The sequence below is a fragment of the Pantherophis guttatus genome, chromosome 7, assembly GCF_059756535.1.
Source record: "Pantherophis guttatus breed Tessera chromosome 7, ASM5975653v1, whole genome shotgun sequence".
NCBI lineage: Eukaryota > Metazoa > Chordata > Lepidosauria > Squamata > Colubridae > Pantherophis > Pantherophis guttatus.
The window spans coordinates 55,175,528-55,201,340 of record NC_142069.1 but is presented as its reverse complement, the minus strand read 5'-3'; the positions used below and the strand labels follow the sequence as shown (position 1 = coordinate 55,201,340).

The 25,813-nt window shown below is 41.9% G+C and overlaps 1 protein-coding gene across 3 annotated transcripts in view; it reads left to right on the top strand.

Moving 5' to 3' along the window:
• ANO6 (anoctamin 6) overlaps positions 1-25,813 on the top strand; it is a 125,892-nt gene that overhangs the window by 15,093 nt on the left and 84,986 nt on the right. For all 3 annotated transcript variants that reach the window (XR_009623261.2, XR_015728755.1, XM_060694706.1), the window contains exons 2-3: positions 19,793-19,876; positions 22,187-22,308. Coding sequence is in view for 1 of the 3 variants with exons in the window: in XM_060694706.1 (XP_060550689.1) it covers positions 19,793-19,876; positions 22,187-22,308 (206 nt within the window). In the remaining 2 variants the exon portion in view is untranslated. The remainder of the gene's footprint in view (positions 1-19,792; positions 19,877-22,186; positions 22,309-25,813) is intronic.

Here is a 25,813-nt window from a genome sequence, read left to right as displayed (position 1 = left end):
CTGATGCTCTGGCCTCATCTAAGGCCGTTTGTAGAGTAAGGGCCGGCTTGGCTAACAACTGCCATTGTTAGCTCTCACTCTGCTGATGAGTTGTTCCAACAACACATCCTCTAGCTCTTGGAACTTGCAATATGCGGCGGCTTTTCTGAGCGCTACTACATAGTGGTTCACCAATTCCCCTTCTTCCTGCAGTCTGCGGTGGAATGTGGCCCTCCGCATCCTGCACACAGTGGTTGCCTCCTATCTGCATTGTAGTAGGCTTTTTCCTTTTCGTCTTGGAGTCAGTAGATGTCATTTTTGTCTGCAGAAAATGCACTCTCCTGATGCACTGCGACATTTGGACGTGAAGTCAGCACGTTTCCCGCTCTTTGCAGGGCTGCAGCTGATTTCTGCAAGTTCTCTGATGCTCTGGCCTCATCTAAGGCTGTTTGTAGAGTAAGGGCCGGCTTGGCTAACAACTGCCATTTTTAGCTCTCACTCTGCTGATGAGTTGTTCCAACAACACATCCTCCAGCTCTTGGAACTTGCAATATGCGGCGGCTTTTCTGAGCGCTACTACATAGTGGTTCACCAATTCCCCTTCTTCCTGCAGTCTGCGGTGGAATTTGCACCTTCATACAAATTTTGACTGCACTAGAGCATAATGAGCTTGTAGTGGGTTTTGTAGGGTGGCCCACAGTACCACTTGAACCGTGACTGGTTTGACGAGTGCCTTTGCCATGTCAAACATGTCCATTCCGCAGTAGCTAAGGAACAGTGCTCACTTTCGATTGTCGGGTAGACCCAGGAGGTCGTTCGCCTCCATGAAGCACTCGAAGCGATTCATATAGGAATCCCAATGGTCAAGCGCTGGGTTGAACGGAGCAGGCAGTGCATATGCGGTCATCATGCTGGCAGACGTTGATTCTGCAGGCAGCAAGCAATGCCGGTTCCACTTTTGCTCCACTGGGACTCTGGTCTATTTGTCCTGCTTCTTCTGTTCCCACCTTCATTGTCAGTGTTAGGTTCAGTGATAGAAGAGACGGACACAGTTCTTCAGTAACAACAGCTCTTTAATAGAAGATTAAATACAACCCAACAACCTGCTTGTCTGGCAGTGTCCTCTTTTATAGAAAGCTGTCAGACGGCTTAGCCAATGAGATTCAAGTATTTTTCCGCCTATTTGGAGGACCTGAGTAAAGCCTACAGCTCACTTCCTTACTTCCTTATATGATGTATAACACTCTCCAGCCCACAGGAGCACTCTGCAGGCCTCCCAAATTCTCTGCGTGCCCTGTTTTTGTGAAAAACGGGCCCATTTTTTGTTAAAATGGAACCCGCGGGGTGGGGCTTCAGGAGGACAAAAATGGTTGTATTCAGTGTATAAGATGCACCAACATTTCCACCCTCTTTTGTGGGGTGGGGGGGAAGTGTGTTTTATACTCCTAAAAGTATGGTACATTTGTTAATTCATCTATTTCTTCTGATTGGTTGGGTGTCCTGTAATATACACCTATTGCAATGTCACTTTTCCCCCTTTTATATTGACCCATATACATTCTGGAGGGGTTTTATCTTTGATCATGTGCATTTCTGTAGATATGTAGTGGTCTCTCACATATAGTGCAATTCCACTTCCTCTTTTTGTTGATTTGTTTCTTTTGAACAATTTGTATCCATCCATCAGTACATTCCAGTCATGGGTTTCATCCCACCAGGTTTCTGTAATGGCAACTATGTCATACCTACTGTCAGAACCCAGATATTTCTACAGGGACGTTGGCATTTTGGTGGGAGGGAGGGGGGAGGAATGGAGTGATTTCTATATGAAGTTTCTGTTTCTGTTTCTTGCATTTCTGTGTTAATTTCTATGTGAAGTTTCTGTTTCCAGAACTGCAGTTTCAAGAGTCCTGCTTTCTTGGGAAGATTGGAGAGGCAAGACCTTACACCTACCCTCATGTACTATTGCTTCTAGTTCATCCTGTTTGTTCCCCAAGCTTTGAGCATTTGTACACAAGCATTTAAGACTTTTATGTCTGTCCATGGGTATGGTTACTGCATCTCCTAATTGTTGTTTGAGTTTTTCTTTTTTCTCATCACTCCTTACCTCATTGTTTTATTTGTTTTCTTGGGATTTATGATTGTTTTTGTGTTCTAGAGATTCTAAAGATTGGTCACCCTCCCCCCTCAATTTTAGTTTAAAGCTCTTCTGATGAGTTGGGCCAGTCTTTTTCTGAGTACATTTTCCCCTGTTTTCTTTCTTTTTTTTTATTGAAAAAGTTTTTCAAATACAGATTTTTCCCCCTTTCCCCCCCTCCTCCCTAACCCCCCTCCCCCTCCCCTCCCCCTGTGGCTTCTCCAGAATAAAACCCAAATTAATAACAGATTATATAATACTTTACAATCCTTTTTACTCCAGCCCCCCATATGCTGACCCTTTCTTTCTAACAATATTATTATATCCCCCTTAAACTATACATTTCAAAGCAACATTCAGCTGTAAAATTATATAACAAATCCTAATTTGGCAATTTCAGCTCATAATCTATCCATTTCCTCCTCCCCCATGCATATATCTCTTAATTCAAATCTTTTATGTATATTAATATAGCATAACATCCCTTTTCCTAAACTAAACAATCAGTAAGCTAACCTATCTCCACCCTTCTAACAATATTATTATATCCCCCTTATACTATACATTTCAAAGCAACATTCAGCTGTAAAATTATATAATAAATCCTAATTTAGCAATTTCAACTCATAATCTATCCATTTCCTCCTCCCCCATGCATATATCTCTTAATTCAAATCTTTTACGTATATTAATATAACATAACATCCCTTAAACTAAACTAAACAATCAGTAAGCTAACCTATCTCCACCCACTTTCCTACAGGTCTATCATACATAATATTTTCGATATCTTTGTTCTTCTGCCCACACCACTAAAAAATATTGCCATATATAAATAAAATTCTCAAATGACTTTAAGCTTGTAATCCATACAATATCTTCTGTGATGTCTTTCAACTGGATTGTTAATTTCATCACCCATGTTAGGGTAACATCAAATTCTAGTTCCAACAGTATGTTCAATATCTTCAGTTACCATCTGCCCCCATCAATAGTAAGTATTTTCGTATAGCAAAAAATCACCCGAGTGATTTTATATTTGTATTCCATATAGTGTCTTTTGTAATGTCTTTCATCTAGATTATTCATTCCAACCACCATGTTAGGGTAACAACCAGATCTTCTGCATGCCCCAATCCCATAATTCTCTTGCCTTGTAACTCAGCATAAACGTAATCCATTTGTCAAAGAATCCAAAATAGAAAGTTCCAATCCACTCAATTTAAGGCCATCTTCCACATCCCAAGAGTACAGCACTGCAGAGATCTGTCACTCTCCTCAAGATAATATAAACCAATACTTTGCCTCAACTATATTTTCATATATTCAATCGTCTCTTAAGTAACTGGCATTACACTGTTGTTTAGTCTAAACATTTTTATTTTTGTAGGACCTGCTTCTTCTTTTCTTAACTTTTTGTGGCTTAGATCTCCATCCTGGTTTCCTTTCTATGAGTTGTATATCAACTGTTTGATTTCCATGCTGGTCTGTAGATTGATAAGTCATCACATTAGAATCCAAAGCCGCCTCTCTTGTATTTATAGGTAATCCAACTATAACCTCTAAAGGAGAATCCAGAAGCGGCTCATCCACAAAGGCCTCTGTAGCTTGTTGTTTTTCCGTTACCTCCACCACCATCTGCTTAGCCTGAATTTCAATCTCTTGTTGATTTTGCTTTTCTTTATTCCCCTCGTGTGTTATACATGGAAATGTTGAACCCATTTTAAAAACCTTATCGTAAAATTCTTCCACTTTTTCAACAGTATTTAGTTGATATCTTTCTCCTTGATATCTCAATATTATACCAACTGGAACATCCCACCTAAATGGGATGTTTTGTTTCTTTAGCTCAGTCACCAAAAATCCAAAATCCTTTCTATCTTTTAACATCTTGGGCGGTAGCTCTTTAAATATCCAAATCTTCCTTCCATGCATTTCAAGAGTGGAGTTAAAAGACTTTTGCACAATATCATTTCTTATTTCTTTATCAGTAAAATAGATCACCACATCTCTAGGCAGCTGCCTTTGCTTTGCCACCCAAGAATTAATTCTGTAGGCTTTATCAATCTTGCAGGATACCTCTTCAGGACTAACCTTTAAAATCCCAGCCAGAACTTCAGCAGACATCTTTCTCAAATCTTCTCTTTTATCTTCCTGTATTCCGCAAATTCCATAAATCTGAATTGCATCATTATGACTTCATTTTCAATCCTTTGTTTTATATTATCTGCATTGTAAGTCTTGTATTCAGCTTCCTTTATTTTTGGCTCTACTTCTGAGCTATTTTCTTGAATCATTGTTAAATCATTTTCAATTCTTTGTATTTTATTATCCAAATTATGAATCTTGTAATCAACTTCCTTCATATTAGACTCTATTTCTGAATTAAACTTTTCATCCATCTTTATCATTGCGTCTAAGAAACTTATCATATGTTTCTGCATCTGCAAACTCAAAACTTGTTCATGTGGTTTATGAATGGGGGACCCCCCCCAGCTTGGTTGTCTGGCTTTGTGAGTTTTAACGCCATCCTGCCACACAAGCAGATTTTTTTTCCTTTTCCTTTTTTCCCCTTTAAAGAAGAAGACTTCTCTCCAAACAATATCAATATCAAGTCTCTAAGAAGGAAGAAGCATGAAATAAGAATTTTTCTCTTCACTTCTAGCCAGCACTGTTATCTCAGTTACTCAGTTAAACTAGTCAAACGGAAGGACTTTCGCTTTCAGCTCTTCTCAAGCCTCAGCCAGTCGCCATTTTAAACTTTCTTTTTTCCCCCCCTTCCGCTCTTCTTTGCTTTTAAAGTCAATCTTAAGGTTGTTAGAAGTACTTGCAATTTAGGGTCCCAGGTCCAGATTTCATCCTTCTTATTCAGAGAGTCTGTTAATTTTCGTTGGTTGGTCTGGTCCCATTGCCTGGCTCTGCAAGGCGCAGAGTTCGCCCAAAGCCCGGAGCAGCAGCGAGGAGAATAGGGAGCCCCATCCTGCTTCCTCCCCAGAGGTAAAAAAGAACTCTGGGGACTTCACAGAGGGCTCTACCTGCCCTTGCCGGCTCTGTCTCACGTTTCCTTACGGAAACGGAGTTTTTCGAGCCGCCTTTCAGGTGTAAAGGCGGTTCTTTACGGGCAATGGGGCTGGCGGTCTCAAAGGACCATCTGGCGGCGACGGAAGCCAGACCGGACCATTTTCCCCTGTTTTCATGAGGTGCAGCCCATCCTTGCCAAGAATTCTTCGTGTAGTTATGCACAGGAAACCAAAGTTCTCTTGGCGACACCAATCCTTTAACCAGTGGTTTATTTCTAGGATTCTTTTTCCCCTCAATGGGTATTGACCTTTTGTTGGAAGTACTGATGAGAACACTACTTGTACTCCTAGATCCTTAACTTTGTTGCCTAGTTGTTTATAATCTCTCAATATTGTACTCAGGTTCTTTGTTGTGTCATTCATCCCAATGTGAAGAAGGAGGAAAGGGTAGTAATCTGTGGGCCTAATTATTTTGCTTAGGTTCTCAGCCACATCTTTGATTTTTGCTCCAGGGAGACAATATATCTTCCTTGATTGTATGTCCTGTCTGCATATGGCTGTTTCTGTTCGTTTGAGAATAGAATCTCCTATCACCAATACTCACCTTCCTTTTGGGGGGGGATGCAGTCTGGAGTGCTTTTCTGTTTATCTCAGGTGTGTTTGTTGATGTGACTTTTTAAGGGATATTTGATGCTGTCTCTTTTCTAGGTGTCTGCATGTTTTCTTGGAGGGGGAGGCTGTGGGTCTGCATATTTTCATTTAAGTTTGAATCTAAAATTGGCTGGATCATGTTAAGGACTGAAAAGAGTGGGGGGGGGGAAATCCTAAATATATTCTTATTGCTCCTGGTGGCAATATAGTCTGGAAGTGATTAATTTGTAATCAACAAAATTTACCAATACAAGGGTTAAAGTAACAATATCAGAAATTTACTAGGTATACATTCAATAGGCAAAGAATTTAGACTTATATATCACACCATAGTGCTCTACAGCACTCTCTGAGTGGTTTACAGAGTCAGCATATTGCCCCCGACAATCTGAGTCCTCATTTTACCAAACTCAGAAGATGGAAGGCTGAGTCAACCTTGAGCCCATCAGGACTGAACTCCAGATTGTGACAGTGTTTGTCTGCAATACTGCATTCTAAGCACTGTGCCACCAGGGCTCTTCAAATATATATGTATAATCTAGGAGAGGGGTCTTCAACCCCCAGTCCATGAATCGGCACTGGTACGCGGCATGCCAGAAACAGAGCCGCACAAACAAGCAAAGCCCCATCCATGGGATGAAGGCAGCACATGAAACCACAACCCCTCCAGTCTTCAGAAAAACCCCTCTCCACAGGACTGGTCCCTGGTGCCCAAAAGGACAAGAAAGTTCTGGGGTTTTTTTCCTCTGATGAAAACTGATATCTTTTGTGAAAGTGGAGAGGGCAGGTTGTATCTGTTAATTGTTTTAGAAATGGTTACTGGGCCCACTTATTAGAGGCATATGAAGATGCATTAAAGAGTTCCCATCTGCTTCTTTTCCATCCCTACTTTGTTTCTTTGGTGTCACTTCTTCTCTACACTATCACCATCATTGCTCATGTTGCCACATTTTTTTTTATATTGCCATCCCCAAAACATTTTCTTCTGCTGTTATTGCATGTGATTGATTTATCTGAAAAACTGCTGCTATATCCAAGCAGCAATATTAAAACCATTATTAAAATACTCTACAACCTCAACATGTTATATTTATTTTATAATCATATGCTGCTCCATTTTTAAAGCATGCTATAGTCTTAGCAAGACTGATTAATTGGATGTTGTCTTTATAGTATGGATCCTGTGAAGGTAATGGTGGCTCATGACCATCCCAGACTTGCAGTGTTTGATTCACTAGTTCACTCTTTAGGAGTGGGGTAGCTGGTTCTTTAAAAGATCAATACATGGCCCATAGCTTCAAAAGTCTGGTAGGATACTTTTCAAAAACTGGCAGTAATATTTGGCTTTGGTTTCCAATGTGTTATTTTACCCAATAAACTGTTAACTTTTAAAGCCCCAAATGGCTTGTGGACAGCACAATGGTGCAGCAGTTAAGAAGCTGGGCTTGTCAGGTTTGAGACCAAGTGCTGTGTAATGGGATAGCTGCCATTACTTGCCCCAGCTCCTGCCAACCTAGCAATTTGAAAGCATGCAAATGTGAGTAGATAAATAGGCACCATTTCGAGAATGTAACACTGTTCCATGATGTCATGCTGACCACATGACCATGGAAACATCTTCAGACAGCACTGGCTCAATGGCCTAGAAACAGAGTTGAGCACCACCTCCTAAAGTTGGCTGTGAGTAGCGGAGAAAAACCTGCAAGGGGGGGGGAGCTCCAATGATTTGTGATCACATTATTCAGAGGACTTCCTCCTTAATAGATTTGTCCAGATCAAGACTTTATTTAGTGGACTCTCCCTTATGACTCAGGGATTTGAGTGAAAAGGATCATGACTAAAATGAAGAGCTTTGGCAACATGTTGTTAGCGCTATATCCAGCCTTTTAAACTTTTTGTAATATGTTAGTTATAGTTTTATAATGTTTTATTCTGCTGTGTTTGCTTTATTGCTCTTGTTTTATTCCATAGCTATTACTTGTTTTAGTGCGTCTCAAGTGCTGTCAGATGTCTTCTTTGGAACAGGGAGATTCACTTAAAGTTTATGCATACAGCATTGACATCAATAATTCCAATGGAAAATGAAAAATTTGGCACATAATCTCTTTTATACTTTCTTGAGAAACAGTCATCAAGCTGGCTTAATCTGGTCAGTCAAATTTTTTAAGATGTTTTTGCACTTTGTTCAAAAAGAAAGAATGAGGATTTAAATGATTCAACTAAGAATGACTACTGTATTTCCATTTCCACTTGGATAACTAAATTTATTCATCCCATTTACACATATCGACCCTGCTTTGCAGAAGTTTGGCATATTTGTTTCCATTTCCAAATTTTGAGACTGAAGTATAAAAATGAGATTGATAAAGATAAGGTCCAAATCCATCTGGAAGGAGTGTTTTGTTTATATTCATGGTTCTTGCTTAAGAATAAAAAAAAGCTGCCAATGCTTGTGATAGTTCCTGGCTCCTTAGCAAAAACAAAACACTTCACCACCTGCCTGAATTGCCAACACAGATTCTTTATCTAGATGCAACAGATGCCAGGTAAGGAAAAAAAACTGAAAGAAATGCAGGCAACAGGAACAAAGCACATGTGGCTATGAGGCTATAATATTATATATTGAAGTTTTGATGTTGGTTTTACAGAATAATAATGTAATGATGAAATCGTTGTAACATGGTCTCTGTTTCTAGCCTGATGCCTTAACCACCACACCAAACTTTATTTCAGGGCTCATGAAATAAAAACTCAGTGTTAACTAAAAAGTAAAAAAAAAGTTCTATTCATCATTGTCTCAGTACTCATGTCACAGGAAGCTCTGTAGGAAATAAACCCTAATCAGAAGTTTGTAAGCTTTCTATTCTTGTTTTAAAAGCTTTTGATGAATTTCAAGGGTGGAGCATAACATTATTTCCAGGCATGGGAGTGGCAATATATAAGGCATTTTGAAATAATTAAAGTGCTCACTACAATCTGATTTACTTACTCTAAAGAATTACACAACCATTTATATAATTTACTAAATGGCTTCTCCCCTGAGATACCTGACCCTAACTTTACTAGCCTGAAACTATTTCCCCAGACACTGGGGACAGTCTATTAATGCAGCTGTGATATGGATGCAGCAGATATATCTATTGTTCATAAACATTTTAGGATCTTGTTTTGTTACTTTTTATGCTATGGAGGTGATTTTGTTATATTTAGTTTTGATTTATGAACTACCCATAGTGCCTTTGGTTGATGGGCAGGCATATAGACATGTTAAATAAATAATTAAGCCCTGCATGAGCACAATTATTAACTACGCATGCCCAAGATGGCGACGGTTGCCGAGATCGCGGCTTGAGGATGAGGGACTGACCTACCCTCTGGGGTCTTTGGGGGTCGTTGTGAAGATCTACGACCCCAGGCCCGGTTAGGAGAACTCTCTGCCCACACGGAGAGGGTCTTTTCCCCTCTGGATATTGAGGCTGGGCAGAGAGAGAGAGCGGGCGATGTCGGGAGCAGCGGACTGCATCAGCTGGGCGTCGGCAGCGTTTCCTCCAGCTGGAGCCCACGTGGGCGTCGGAATCGGCGTGGCGGCGTTTATGCTTGGGGCGCTGCTGTACGGCGATTTCCCAGGCTGAGGGCTTGCCTGGAGTGCTGTGGGAGTTGCCGGATTTCCCAGAAGATCTTTGGGATGCTGCCAGACCTTTTGGGCGTTATGGCAGCGACGGCGGCGATGGCATGATGACGGCAGCTGTGATGGCAGTCCAGAGGGCCTGGCAGGGAGGAGACACCCCCCCAGGAAGCTGGGGATGGGGGGGGCAACGAGGCCGGGAGATCATCTGCCTTTTGGGTTGGGTGAGGACCTGGCATGAGACGCTCTTAGATCTTGGGAGGCCTCCATTGTTTATGTGGGGGCTGGGGGGGGTTAGAGATAACTGCCCCTGTTTCTCCCCAATGCTTCTCTACCGGGACTATGCCCACCTTGGATTGTCGGCTAGCTCACTGACTCACCTGACGCCAAGTTTCTTTTCATCTGAACTTTCCCTAACTGTGGGGAGGACTATTTAAATCTGAATGGAGGCTGGTACATGGCTCCATCCCATCAGCTGAGAGGGCTGGGCTCAGTTAAACCACCGTGAGAGGGTGGCTCTGATGTCGGGGCCCCTGGGGGCTGAACTGGGATGATATTGAATTTCTTGCAATTCAATATCATCCCAGTTCAGCCCCCAGGGGCCCCGACATCAGAGCCACCCTCTCACGGTGGTTTAACTGAGCCCAGCCCTCTCAGCTGATGGGATGGAGCCATGTACCAGCCTCCATCTGCCAGCAGAGGGGACCTGACCATCGGACCAACCGCCGTGAGAGGGCGGTTTTTGGACCTGAGCCCCGGATGCTGTGCTGTCTGCATTGGTTCATCGCTGCCATCTCACCACAAGAGGGGGTCAACTGGTTGATCGGACCACTGTGAGAGGGTGGTTGGGTCTATCCCCCCACCTTGGACTGTGGTCGACCTGGAACCTGACTTCATCCTCTGTTGTGAGGGGACAGTGGACCTGGTCTTGTTGAAAATGCTCTTGAGACTCCCATTCCATGTCTCTCCCCTGGACCTTCTATATGGACCCCTAGGATATGGTTGCTCCCATCCTCTGTGGTCAAGATGTATTCTGCAGTGGAGCTTCTTGGTCTGCGAGACTCCCCCCTCTCGCAGGCTTGGCCCTCCACTCTATCGAGGGCCTACCTTGATGACGGGCTTTAGAACCCCGAGAGGTGGCATGCCACAAAGAGGGGGTTGTGGGGTTTTTTAAAATTGTCTTTTTGTAATCTTTTAAGGGGCTTAGGGCGGGGGGTGGGGAGGGAGGGGCATAGGTCAGGCTCATTACAGGGGCATGGAACAGAAGGCGGGGAGCAGGGTGTGGAGGAGCTCAGTGTGGATAGGGTGGAGGGCAATTCTATCAGGACCATGGTTGGGAGGGGCAGATATGGCGGGAGTAGGGGGCCACATCAGGTGGTGGGGGCACGCACCCGCTATCTCCAAGCAGTGGCATGCCTCGGCCCCCATGACTCTTCTCGTCTCCCCGGCTGTCCCGAGTCTCAGAGCCCAGGCCTTAGACTGATGCTGTGCAACACCAGGTCCATGGTTAATAAGTCCCCCCTCATTTGTGAGCTAATACAGGAGGGGGGTGCGGACCTGGCAGGTATTACAGAGACCTGGCTGGGCCAAGAGGGGGGGTCCCCCTCATAGAGATGTGCCCACCAGGTTTCCGTGCATTCTATCAGCCAAGGGCCCAGGGCAGGGGTGGGGGGGTGGCGGTCGTTATAAAGGAAGGTCTTGATCCGAGGGAGGCCACTGTACCTCAGATAGCCGGATGTGAGTCTCTCCTGGTGAAGTGGAGCCATGGGATGCAGGTGGGCCTGCTGATCGCGTACCTGGCTCCCTGCCACGTGACAGCGGCCCTGCCCGAGCTTCTCAACGTTATTGCCGGGGTGGCGGTTGATACCCCCAGACTTTTGGTCATGGGGGATTTCAACCTGCCGTCTACCGGTGAGGCGTCTGGGATGGCTCGGGAGTTTATGGCTTCCATGACAGCCATGGACCTGACACAATTAATTCATGGCCCCACTCACGTGGGAGGACACACTCTGGACTTGGTTTTTATCTCTGGTCAGTGGCTGAGTAGACTGGATATAGGGGATATAGTTACTGAACCCCTGTCATGGTCGGACCATTCTCTCCTGAGACTGGACCTTTTGACTGCTGCACCCCACTGCAGGGAGGCGGAACCGACCAGGTGGTTCCGCCCCAGGCACCTGATGGATCCTGATAGGTTCCAGAGGGATCTTGGGCCAGTTCCTGAAACTCTGGCTCACGACTCGGTTGAAGATCTGGTGGCTGCCTGGGATAGGACGGCTGCCAGTGCTCTGGACCGAGTCGTGCCTTTGCGGCCTCTGACCCGACGCCGAACCTGTCCGGCCCCTTGGTTTTCCGAGGAGCTGAGGGAGATGAAGCGCCGGAAAAGATGCCTAGAGAGTGGTTAGAGGGCTAGTCGCTCTGAATCCGACCAAACACTAGTTAGGTCTCATATTAAGACCTATCTAGTGGCGATAAAAGCGGCAAAGCGTAACCACTTTTCCGCTCTTATTGCATCGGCAGATAACCGCCCAGCCGCCTTGTTTAGGGTGACTCACTCCCTCCTACATCAGGGAGCGCGGGAAGACCCCTTGCAAGGGCAGGCTGAGGATTTTTCACAGTATCTGCACGATAAAATCGCTCAGATTCGGGAAGGCTTGGACTCTGACTGGGTAGATCCTGGCGGGGTGACTGAGGCTGGTCTTGAGAATGTTACCTGGGATGAGTTCGACCCTGTGACTCCTGAGGACGTGGACAGGATCCTGGGGAGGTTAAATGCAACCACATGTTTATTGGACCCATGCCCCTCCTGGCTGGTACTGGCCACCCGGGAGGTAACACGAGGCTGGCTCCAGAGGATTATAAATGCTTCTCTGAGAGAGGGTTTCTTGCCTCCCGCCTTGAAAGAGGCAGTGGTGAGGCCCCTCCTCAAGAAGCCTTCTCTGGACCCGGCTGTTTTGGCAAACTACCGTCAGGTCTCCAACCTTCGCTTTGTTGCGAAGGTTGTGGAGAGTGTAGTTGCGCGACAGCTCCCACAGTTCCTGGATGAAACCGTCTATCTAGATCCGTGCCAGTCCAGCTTCAGGCCTGGGTACAGCATGGAGACGGCATTGGTCGCATTGGTGGATGATCTCTGGAGGGCTCGGGACAGGGGTTGTTCCTCTGTTCTGGTCCTGTTAGACCTCTCAGCGGCTTTTGATACCATCGACCATGATATCATGCTGCGCCGGCTGGAGGGATTGGGGGTGGGAGGCACCGTGCTGCGGTGGTTCTCCTCCTATCTCTCTGACCGGTCGCAGTCTGTGTTGGCAGGGGGGCAGAGGTCGACCTCGAGGCGCCTTGCTTGCGAGGTGCCGCAAGGGTCGGTCCTCTCGCCACTCCTGTTCAACATTTATGTGAAGCCGCTGGGTGAGATCATCCGTGGTTTTGGGGTGCGATGCCATCTGTATGCTGATGACACTCAGCTGTACATTTCCACCCCAGACCACCCCAATGATGCCCTCGAAGTGATGTCCCAGTGTCTGGAGGCCGTGCGGGTCTGGATGGGGAGGAACAGGCTTCGGCTCAACCCTTCCAAGACCGAGTGGCTGTGGATGCCGGCGTCCCGGTATAGCCAGCTGGTGCCATCGCTGGCTATTGGGGGCGAGTCACTGACCCCCACAGAGGGGGCTCGCAACTTGGGCGTCCTCCTGGACACACGGCTGTCTTTAGAAGAGCATATGACGGCCGTGGCCAGGGGGGCTTTTTATCAGGTTCGCCTGATACGCCAGTTGCGCCCCTTTCTGGATCGGGACTCCTTGTGCACAGTCACTCATGCCTTGGTTACATCACGCCTGGACTACTGTAACGCTCTCTACATGGGGCTCCCCCTGAGGAGCACCCGGAGGCTCCAGCTGGTGCAGAATGCGGCCGCGCGGGTGATTATGGGAGCGACGTGGCGCTCCCACGTAACACCTCTCCTGCGTGAGCTGCATTGGCTCCCGGTGGTCTTCCGGGTGCGCTTTAAGGTGTTGGTTCTCATCTTTAAAGTGCTCCATGGCTTAGGGCCAGGGTATTTGCGAGACCGCCTGCTGCTACCGATAACCTCCCACCGGCCAATACGGTCTCACAGAGAGGGCCTCCTCGGGGTGCCGTCGGTCAGGCAATTCGGCTGGTGGCCCCCAGGGGGCGAGCCTTCTCTGTGGGGGCACCCGCCCTGTGGAATGAGCTGCCTCCTGGAATACGATTGATCCCAGACGTCTGGACCTTCCGTAAAGCCTTGAAGACGTTTTTATTTCATCAAGCTGGCCTAGCCTAAATGGTTTTTAATTGGGATTTTAAATTTTATGGATTTGGGGTTTTAAATTGGGTAGCCAGTGATTTAATTCTTTTAATTATCTTAACTTTTGCATTTGTATGTTTTTTAATTTTGGCTGTTCACCGCCCTGAGTCCCTTCTGGGAGAAGGGCGGTATACAAATTAAATTAATAAATAAATAAAATAAATAAATTTGAATAAGGCCAATTCTTAGGTTATAATTTGTAACCTGCTGGAGTTTAATGGAAAATTGGATGGAAAATTGCTGGCAAGATTGCTTCCCTAGAGGAACTCTTTTACCATTGCATTTCTAAAAGAGAATTTTCTAGTTCTGAGAAAAAAGTAACTTTTCACTGACATTTATAAGCATATGGACTTGAGTTAGAAAACTTAAAATCATAAACATAAGAATTGCGTCATATAAATGGATTCATAGTCTTGATACTATCTTCTTTTTGACAACTATAATATTTTAATGGACTATGATTACAGTGAGAGATTCTGACAAATTTAGCTTTTCAACCAACCTTATCAAAAATCTTTTTTAAAGGAGTTTAATTGTAACATTTAAACTAATCTGCCTTTCATTTAATGTAAATATTTGTATCCTTTTCTTGTTTCTCCTTGCCACGTATGCAATCGTCAGTCCTTGAATATACACTTTTGTTGTATCCCATAAGTTTTGTAGTGATTTGTAGTTTCTTCTTTTCTATTTACTTTAAAGAAGAGTTTCATTTCTTTTTCCATCATTTGTATATATTCTTTGTCTTTCAGTATGCTTTGATTAATTGTCTATCTCCTCCTTTTCTTCTGTTCTTTCCATGTCACTTGTATCGGATTGTGATCTGCCCAGCTATTTGTCATTATGTCTACCTCTTCAACCTGTCTTCTCAGTACCTGGGTCATCCATACCATACCGATCCTTGACCATGATTGATGTGAATTTGAGTAAAATGTATATTGGCTGTTCTTTGCATTTAATTTCCTCCATGCATCTTGTAAGTTTAGTTCCTGGGTCATCTTGAAAAAAATGTTCGGCAGTGTTCTTTTTTTTTTCTTATTCCTTTTGTTACGTCTTTAATCCTTTTTAGTATCTACTACTTCATTAAAATCACCTATTAAGCATATATTTTCATATGCTCTCTCTGTTATTTTTTTGTGTATTTGTCTATAAAATTATTTCAGATTGTTGTTTGGTGAATATATTGTAATAAGCAGTATTTGTTTCTGATCCATTGTTATCTCCATCATTAAAACTCTTCCCTCCTCATCTGCGTATATTTGTTTAGGTTTTAGCCATTCTTTGATATATATCGCTATTCCTCTCTTTTTTTGCTGTGCTACATAGAGTTTTCCTATTTTTGGGTGTTCTAGTAGGTCTTTATATTGTTTCTTAATATGTACCTCTTGGAGGCAAACTATGTGAGGGATCTCACGAAAAACAATGAGGGCGCTGAGGGCGCTTCCAAGAAAAGGTCAGCACGCAAGGATGCAATCAAATTAAGTCTTTATTTAGATGTAAAAGTGGAGTAAAATAAATTCCCAGGCATGGAGGCATCCATGCCTGGATTGAGCCCATGGGTCAGTCCCATAGGAGACTAGAACAAGAGCAGGGAAAAAGGGAAAAGCAAAAAGGGGTAAAAGCAAAAAGGGGGGAGCAGCCCCTGTGCAGGGGCTCTTATAGGGGCCCCTGGCCCCTCCCTTACAAGGTGTGTGAGGGGGCCGGAGGGCCATTAACTCTCCCCAATGGGGCTGCAGGGGCTGGAGCCCCTTGACCCACCAGTGGGATCAAAGGTGCCTCTTTGCCCCCATCTGGTGGCCTTTGAAGAGACTGCCATGGCTGGCACAAAACATCTAACAAACTATATCCGTGTCCAATCTTTGTAATTTTGTCAAGGTCTCTTTTCTTTTCATGGGTGAGTTCAGTCCATGTATATTGATTGAAAGCACCTCCTCCATTTTGTTATTTGTATACATTTCTCAGTTTTCTAGTTGTCCTTGTCTCTCTATATATTTTTGCTCTTGTGCCCTCACGTTCCGCTCATTCCTTTTCCTGCTTCATTCTTTCCGCTCATTCCGTCTCATTGTCTTCTAGTTGTTGTTCCTCTTGACTCTTACTTTCTATTTTTTCCCTGCTCTCTTGATCTTCCTCAGCCATAAAGTGATGCTCAAAAAGCTCATGTGCTTTGTCAAGTGTATCAATTTTAAATTTCTTCTCCTGCCAAGTAATCATGATTCCTTCCAGGATTAGCCATCTAAACATCACATTGTATTTGACTAGTTGTGTAGTGAGAAATTGGTATTGTCTTCCCTGGTCCCTAACTCTCCTAGGTATCTGTTTGAAGGTTTGAATTTCTCTTCCTTTATACATCATGGGTTTCTCCCTTGTTTTTTTGTATATTTTGTCTCTTATTGCCTTTTTGGTGAACCTCATGTGTACCTCTCTTGGGAGTCTGTGTCTTCTCACATAATTTGTGTGTATCCTGTATACCTCATCTATACACTCTGTATGTTGTGTTTGCTTTTCTGTAGTGTGTCTGCTAATAGTTCTGCCATGATCATGCCTAGATCTTCCTCTTTGTCTTCCACTATGTTCTGGAACCTTAGGAAGCAAGCTGCTTTTTCCATTTCTAAAAACACAATAGTCTCCTGCAGATCCCTGTTATCCTGAATGAGTTTTTGTTCCATTGCTTCCATTTTCTTTTCTGTTTGTTCCATTTTTGTCTCCACGGTTTGTATTCTCTGTTCGTTTTTAGTTAATGCTTGCTGGATATTTCCTATTTTATCGTCCATTTTTCTAATATCTCCTTTCATTTCTCCCATCTCATTTTTCATCTCTTCATGGTTTCTTTTTTGTCTCCTGATGATTCCTTGCTATTGACTCCTCAGTCTTTGTCATTGTTTCCTGTTTCATGAGGAGTGTTGACTGCATGGTTTGCAAATTCAGTTTTGAACTTGATTTCTCTGTACCAAACATGCTCTCTATTGAGCGTTGATTTGAAGGGAATGATGTTGCAGATACTGGATTTGATGAGGCTTTCTTACTTATTTTAGTAAACAACAATAAGTCACACTACAGGAAGAACTTTAAAAAGTGGAATTAAATTTGCAGACAGAACCACAAAAACACAAAAGAAAAGAAAAAAGAAACTTAATAAAACATAGATTAAATTTGATGACACAGGAAGAAATGGCACAAAAAGTTAAAATGGCAAAACAATTTTTTTTGAACATGAAAACAAGCCAGGGAGATGGCTAGCATATAAATTAAAAAAAGAAAAAGAGAAGAAAAGAATACATCAACTGCAAGACGAAAATGGAACTCTACATCACCAGAGCGAAGAGAAAAAAATATAATACAAGAATTCTTTACTAGTCAAGAAAACATACCAGAAGACAATATCAAACAGTACTTAGATAAGATGAGCTTAACTAAAATTGAAGAGACAAAAAGAATGATGCTAGATGAAAAAATAACCATGATGGAATTATTCGAAGCAGTTAAGAAACAAAAAAAACAACAAAACACCTGGCTCAGATGGACCTCCTGCAGAACTATACAAAACCATACAAGGAACTTTACAGGCTACAATGCTGGAATTGTATAACGAGGCCCTTGCAGAGGCCAAACTACCCGAATCATGGGCAGAAGCATACATTACACTTATATCAAAGGAAGATACAGACCACAAACAGATAAAAAATTATAGACCCATTTCATTACTAAACATCAACTACAAAATATCTATAATTTCAGAAAGATTAAAATGATTATTAAATGAATTCATTCACCCAGACCAAAATGGGTTCCTACTGAAAAGACAGCTGAAAAATAATATGAGAGTGATCATGAACACCCTGGAATATTATGAAGCACATCCCGGCAAACAATCTGCACTGATTTTTCTGGATGCACAAAAAGCATTTGACAATTGAATTGGTGATTTATTACTTTACAACTAAAAAATATGAACTTTGGGGAGAAATTTGTAAAGATGGTGTAAACAATATATTCAACTCAAATGGCAAAAGTAATAATAAATGGAGATACAGAAAAATTTAATATCTCTAAGGGGGTAAGACAAGGTGCCCCCTATTGCCCTTATTATTTATTTTAACCTTAGAGGTATTACTAAGAAAGATTAGACAAGAACAAGAAATAACAGATCTGAAAATAAAAAAGGAAGAATATAAAGTGCAAGCATTTGCAGATGACTTGGTGTGTCATCTAGAAGAGACACTAGAAACATGACCCTAATTAGTTCAAGAGATAGAAGAATTTGGCACAGTGGCAGGACTCAAAATAAATAAAAATAAGAGAAAGATAATACAAAGAACCTCACCAAAAACAGGAAAAAGAACTAGAGGAAAAAATGGGAATGCAAATAACTAAGAAAGTTAAATACCTGGGAAAAATTAAAAAAACAGGGAATGGATATGGATTGGTGGCCATACATGCAAATTGAGACCAAATACAAGAAAGATGCAGGACTTTATGGGTTTAATAAGGAAACACAAGAATTGGGTAAGATTTTGCAAGGAACATAGGAAAAACTGATAAGGAAAATATACAATTATCTATTGCAATTTAGAATGGAAGAGGAGACAGTAAAGGAAACCATGATAACCTGAGCAAAAAATTTCAGCTATACAATAGAATTAGAGAAGTGGGAAAAACTGTGGGAGAAAAATTACAAATTGACAATGTCAGCAGCTTACAGAGAAAACCTATACAAAATGTTCTACAGATGGCATCTACCCACAGCGAGACTGGCAAAAATGTTTCCAACCAGATCACCGGAATGCTGGAAATGTAGGAACATACTACCACATGTGGTGGACATATGCAGCAGCAAAAAAATACTGGATAAGAATAAGAAAGTGGTTAGAGGAAACAACTAAACAACGAATAGAGCTAAAGTCAGAGATATTCCTATTAGGCATACTTAGAGTACAGGAAACTATGACAAAAAAACTCAATATCTAATACTACATGTAATAACTGCGGCCAGAATAGTCTATGTGCAAAATTGGAAAAATAGAAACATACCGTCAGAGGAAAGTGTGATAAAGAAAGTGTTAGTGTGTGCCAAGATGGATAAATTAACATTGGAAATAAAAAATAGAGGAGAAATTGAGTACTATTTGATATGGAATCTATAGTATAACTGGTTAGACAATAGATGTACAGATTAGGAAATTAACAAAGAAAGAGGATAAAGGAGCCAGAAAATAGTAAAAAGTATAAATTCAAAGATAAATGAAGAACATGCAGTATTAGTGTATGATAAGATGTGATAAAAATGTAAAATGTTAAAAAATACTTAGAGTAATAACGATGCACTGTATATAAATGAACATATTAGTATATACAAGGGAACCACATGTATGTAATTACATAGATATAGGAGGGGAAATGTATTTATACCGGATATATACCGATATTGAAGTGTTGCAAAGATGATGAAAATTGTGATATAAAATGGAAAAAACTGCTTAATAAAAATATTTTTTTAAAATGTAAATATTTGTACATAAATAAGTTCCCAGAACTAATTTTATTTGACAAAAGTCATGACAAACTCAGAATTGGGGCTTTGAAATGGTTTGGGACACTCTTTGTATAAGAATATACAAATGGAGAAGCTTGAAGAATTATCATGAGATAATTTATTCTACTTTATTAACATTTCATCCCTTTTATTACATCTCTGTTATATATGCAGTACTCTTTGGATTCAAATAACATTTTCCATTCTTTCATATTCATAGTTATTCCTACTTTATTTCTCCTCTATACATATTTAGTAAGATGCATGGTTTTAGGCAATATGAAATTGTGTCCTGACAACTTGGACTGTCTGAGACAGTCTTGTTGATCCAGTTCATTTTCCTCCATAGATTAAAATTGCATACAGGACTGGGAAAATTAAGATTCAATTGTGTAACTGCCTAAATGATAGTCTTAATTCTCCATGAAAGATATAAATGGGCAACTCATGAAATTTGACTTCCTCTCAAATAGAGCCTATATTTACCTGAATGCTATAATCAAACATATTGTTTTATGGGATATTTTTCTTTTAGTCTTAGAAGACCTAGAACAAATTGTTGTTCCCAATTATGGAACAGTACCTGGCCAGCAAGCTCTTCATATGCCTGAATTGGTAGGTACTAACTCATTATTCTTATAAAATTTATCATATAGTTCATATAAAGATATGCAAACAAATCTGAATTTCTCATAAGATATTTTAGATTTGGGTTGTAGAATTAAAACTGTTTAAAGCGCTTTTTTAAATGTGGCCTTTAGCATTAAATTTTCTGAATAATGTACTATTTGGGCAATATGAAATAGTGGTAATTTTATATTTCAGATTTGAATTTGTATATTGTTATTTTTGCAACGTAACATATGAAACATTTTTCTTGCTGTTGTCCAAATATATTGGACTACAATTCCATTTTGGCTCAGGGATCAAGTTGTACTCTAATCTTCCAGACAGTTGCAGTTTATGGAGGGAAGGTAAAATGAGGGAATGTGATTCTTATTTTTTAAAAAAAACAATGAACAAGTGCTGCTTAAAGAAAAATGTATTATTCCTAATTGGAGTAAACTAACTTTTTTGTATAAAATTTGAAATCATACCTCAAATTGCATTGTCATAGTTGACTGACTTTTTCAAGATGCTAGTGTATTAGAAATAGTAATAGTTCCACAATCTAATTTAAAACGGCCCACAAGGATTGTCCCTTGTCCTAACTGGAATTCAGAGGCATGCTGCTTCATATCCTCCATTAATGTATCCAATTAGATCAAACAGGAGAGGCATGCTGCAGATCCCATTTGCTAGGGAATGCTTTCAGGCCAATTTCAGGAGTCTTTCCTGTCATAGCACTGCCCTTTGGAACATTATCCTTCCATAAATCAGATTGGCTACAACCCTACTAACTTTCTGCAAGGACTTAAAAACTTGGTTTTGCTATTGGGCATTGGGACTTGGATGGGCAGTGTGGAATGACTGTATTGATTATTGTTGATGGGTCTATATATTATTAAATATCTCAGCTATGGCTGCATTTCATGGGTGTTTACATGTTTTATATTATTTATACTATTTTAAATCTATGTTTATATGGGGTTTCTTCATTTTTATATGGTTTCTCATATATTTGAGATAGGCAGGTATATAAATTGAAATAAAGACATTTAGATACATGGCTATCACTACTGTTTGAAGAACTGGAGTCAACTTAAACTACTTTTAAAAATATTCATTCAAAAAATTTCTCAAGGCATGCCAGAAACCACAAGTGATTCTAGGACTAGTATTATATTTTTGTATTGCTCATATGCCCACTAAATTATGTATTATCTTCTCACCAAAATGATACCTATTACTCTACTTCAATTTGCATGCTTTTGAACTGCTAATGGGCAGGAGCTGGGGCTGGAATGGGATTTCACCCCATTATTCAGCTCTCAGGTTTTGAACCTGTGCTTTCCAACTGACAAACTCAGCATCTTTACCACTGAGCCATTGCACAAATTCTACAAAATTCAGCAAAACCAATGTAATATGTACAATTTGCATTTAAAAACTGAAACTGAAAAATCAAACCAGAAAAAATGTTCATAGTGCACAATACATTTCTTTTTTAAACCCAGAATATGCAATTTATAAAGTTTATTACAACAAACTTTATAGCAATAAACTACAATTGAAAGCTGCCTCTGCCCATTCTTGTATTGGAATTCAGCCATCCCAAATGGACATTGAATGCAAATGCAATAGAATATTTGATCTAGACAAGTAATCCTAGTTACTTGTCTAGCAAGAACTAGCTCTGAGCAAATGATGCAATAATTTCTGCCTCTCCATCACCACCCTAATCTCTTGTCAACTAGTCTTGGACAATAAGAATAAGGAAGAAACAGGTCTAATTTACTGGTTATACAGCACTGTTTTTAAAAAAACAAACCGTCGCATTTGACTTTGTTGTAGGCTTATGAAGCAATGCCACACAAACAATTATGTTTTGTCTGAATCTAGTAAGAAACTAGAATTTAGATGTAATGTTTGACCAGGAGTCTCAGAACATAGATGGTTTCTCCTCAGTTCACAATACTCAAAAAAGTTATTGGGAATATTTTTTTTCATACTTGGAAAATTTTGCAAATCCATATCATATATGTATTTGAGTAAGCTAACCAAATACTAGATGGAAGATTTCAGATATTTTGTTTTCTTCTATTTATTCCCCTGTGAAGACTGATTCAACATATATTTGGCTGAAATATTAACACATTCAGTATGGATTACAGTATTTGGGTGTGTGACATGTTTTTCAGACATCTCTTTCTAGGACTCTGCTAACCAACTTTTGCTCTCCTCAACTAATCAACTACATATATTTTTATTCTCAAATTCCATTAGGTATAATAATATTTATATAGGTGTTAATATTTATTCTAGGTAGAGTTTGACCTGAATCCTGACTCTCTGTACTTTAATGATGGCCAAAGAAAAGTTGACTTTGTCTTAGTATATGAAGATGAAAGCAAAAGGGAAAATCGAAATACTTTTCATAAAAAGCAAAAGGTATGAATTGCTTTCTATTTGATGTTGCTATTGATAAAGTTTTAGTATTTACAACACTTTCCCTTAATCCATTAATTTAGATAGATTCCTCTTAAAATTTGATAATTACTAAAAGGGTTCTTCTTTTGTCTGTCTCAACTGCACCAAGATGAGTAAGATTTAATAATACTTATATAATTTCAGACAGGAGGAGGATTTGATCTATCACAATGCAATGTTCCATAGCTTTCTTGGAACTGAACCACGTCAGAATGCATATTTAAATGTCAATAACATTAAAAAAAGGAGAACAAAATCAAACAATACAGTATTTTTCTTCATTTTATTTTTTTTACAAATAATATGTATGTATATTTAAAACAAGACTGGACAATAAAGAACAAAAATGAGGACCCAGTTTGTGGGGGCAATAAACTGACTTTGTATAAATATACAAAAGTATGAAGGCTATTGCTTAACGCATTGTAAGCCACCCTGAGTCTCCAGAGAAGGGCGGCATATAAATCAAATTCAAAAAAAAAAAAAATTAAAGAAAATAATTTAAAAAATAATAACAAGTTAGTGAGGCAAAATGTACAATATATTACAGTAATATGTTCAGATTACTCAAACAACAAGTTAAACTTTGCCTTAAAGCAGTGGTTCTCAACCTTCCTAATGCCGCAACCCATTGATACAGTTCCTCATTTTCTGGTGACCCCCAACCAGGGGTGGGTTCTAAAAATTTTTACTATCGGTTCTGTGGGCGTGGCTTATTTTGTGGGCGTGGCTTGGAAGTCATGTGACTGGGTAGGCATGGCTAGCTGGTCATGTGACCGGGTGGCCATGGCTATGTGTATAGGGACTACTCAGAGGGCTGAAAAAAGTCATTTCTGATAGATCCTCACACTTTTGACTGGTCCTCACACTTATGACCATCCTCACATTTATGCCCGTGCAGCATTCTTAACAACCATGTCACTCATTTCACAACTGCTTCTCTTCACCATGGTGATAAGATAGGTCAAAAAACGTAAAATGTGAGGACAGTCGTAAATTCGAGGACTGGTCAAAAGTGCGAGGACCAGTCAAAAATAACTTTTTCAGCCCTCTGAGTAGTCCATGTGCACAAAAGGACTACCCAGAGGGCTGAAAAAAGTGATTTCTGACAGGTCCTCGCACTTTTGACTGGTCCTCACACTTATGACCATCCTCACATTTATGCCCATTGTGGCATTCTTAACAACCATGTCAATCATTTCACCACTGCTTCTCTTCACCATGGTGACAAGATAGGGCGCAAAACGTGAAATGTGAGGACAGTCGTAAGTTCAAGGACTGGTCAAAAGTGTGAGGACCGGTCAAAAATAACTTTTTCAGCCCTCTGAGTAGTCCATATGCACATAGGGACTATCCAGAGGGCTGAAAAACGTAATTTCTGACAGGTCTTCGCACTTTTGACCGGTCATCATTTATGCCATCATTTATCTTCTAATCCAGAGATCTCCAACCTTGGCAACTTTAAGCCTGGCAGACTTCAACTCCCAGAATTCCCCAGCCAGCTATGCTGGCTAGAGAATTCTGGGAGTTGAAGTCCACAAGTCTTAAAGCTGCCACGTTTGAAGACCTCTGAGCTAGAGCTTTAGGGCCAGCCTTTTGGGGAGGGGGTCCCATTCGGAGAGACCCCCTGCCTCTCAGGAAGCATTAGGCCCAGGCAAAGAAAGTTGCCAAGGTTGGAGATCTCTGGACTAGAAACCTCCAAAGGTCCCTTCCAATTCTGTAATTCTGGTATTGACAAGCAAGCACAGTTAAGCTACTTAAATCCTCCAGAGCAGGGGTCCCCAACCTTTTGGACCTCAGGGACCACCAAGTTCATAATTTTAAATTTCGCAGACCACTAATACGAATCCAGTGTGCCACTTGCTGAAGCACCTGGACTCCCAGTGACGGGATAGGGTCCTTCAGGCACTCCCCCCCTCTTTCTCCCTCTCTCCTCCCTCTCTCATTCTCTCTTTCTCTCCCCCCTCTTTCTCCCTCTCTCCCCCACACACTCTCTCTCATTCTCTCTTTCTCTCCCCCTCTTTCTCTCTCTCCCCCCACTCTTTCTCTCTCTCATTCTCTCTCCCCTTCTCTCTCTCCTCCACTCTCTCTCTCATTCTCTCTTTCTCTCCCCCTTCTCTCTCCCCCACTCTCTCATTCTTTCTCTCCCCCTTCTCTCTCTCCCCCACTCTTTCTCTCTCCCCCTTTCTCTCATTCTCTTTCTCTCTCCCCCTTCTCTCCCTCCCCCACTCTTTCTCTCGCTCTCTCCCCCTCTTTCTCTCATTCTCTTTCTCTCTTCCCCCCCCCTTTCTCTTTCCCTCTCTCCCACTCTCCCCCACTTTCTCTCTTTCATTCTCTTGCAGGGGGCCGATCTGGTGTCTGCAATGGAGAGCAAAATCCAGCTTCTTCTCTCTGCTGTAAGTGCAGCATCAGGATTCTGCCTTGGTATATTTGCGGCGCAAGGCAGCCCTCGTTTCCTGCTGACTCGGAGCGGTAAATAGCGTCTGGTTCGGGGAACAGCTGGATTTTGCTCTCCATTGCTCTCTCAGCCCCCTGCAAGCTCTCATCTCTCGAGAAGCCCAACCAAAGTTTTCCGCACCACTTCAGGGAGCGGTCCTCGAGAGACGAGAGCTGAGAGAGCAATGGAGAGCAAAATCCGGCTGATCCCCAAACCAGACGCTGTTTACCGCTCCGAGTCCCAAGCGGCAGGAGAGGTGGGCTGCCTTGTGCTGCAAATATACCAGGTGGAATCCTGATGCTGAATTTACAGCGGAGAGAAGAAGCCAGATTTTGCTCTCCATTGCAGACACCAGATTGTATTGCACCACCTGCAAAAATGCAAAAAATTCCAAATGTAGCCCTGCCCTCTAACAGCCCTCCTGATGTTCAACTGTTGTCTCTCAAGGAGGATACTTGGCCATCTTCATGCTTGAAAGGATTCTACAGATGTCTCCCACCTTGGCAGCTTTAAGACTTGTGGACTTCAACTCCCAGAATTCTCCACAATTCCCCAGAATGGGCTAGGCGGGAGTTGAAGTCCACAGGTTGTAAAAGAGTCACAATTGCCCAGCCCTGGGCTAGGGTAGGCTGACGCCGTGTGGGTGGGAGGTGGGGCAAGGCGAGGGGTGGATGAGCCAGCAATTTAACAAACGGTTCGGTGTGCTGTGAGGCCAATAAATTGCAAAAAAACACCGAACCGTCTGTTAAATTACTGGCTCGCCCACCCCTCGCCCCGCCCCACCCCCAGTATTTATTGGCAAGGGGTGGGGCGAGCCAGCAATTTAACAAACGGTTCGGCCAAACCACCTAGAACCGGCAGAATCCCACCACTGGTTTGTTTCCCTCTAGCCATCAGCTGGGACTCAGGAGGCAGCAATAGATTGGGAGTGGGCGGGGTAAGCAAACGGCAACCGGCAATCCAACAGAGGCAGAGGATGAGGGTGAGTGAAGGCATGGGGGGGTGAGAGAGGGCTTTGGCAACCCCTGT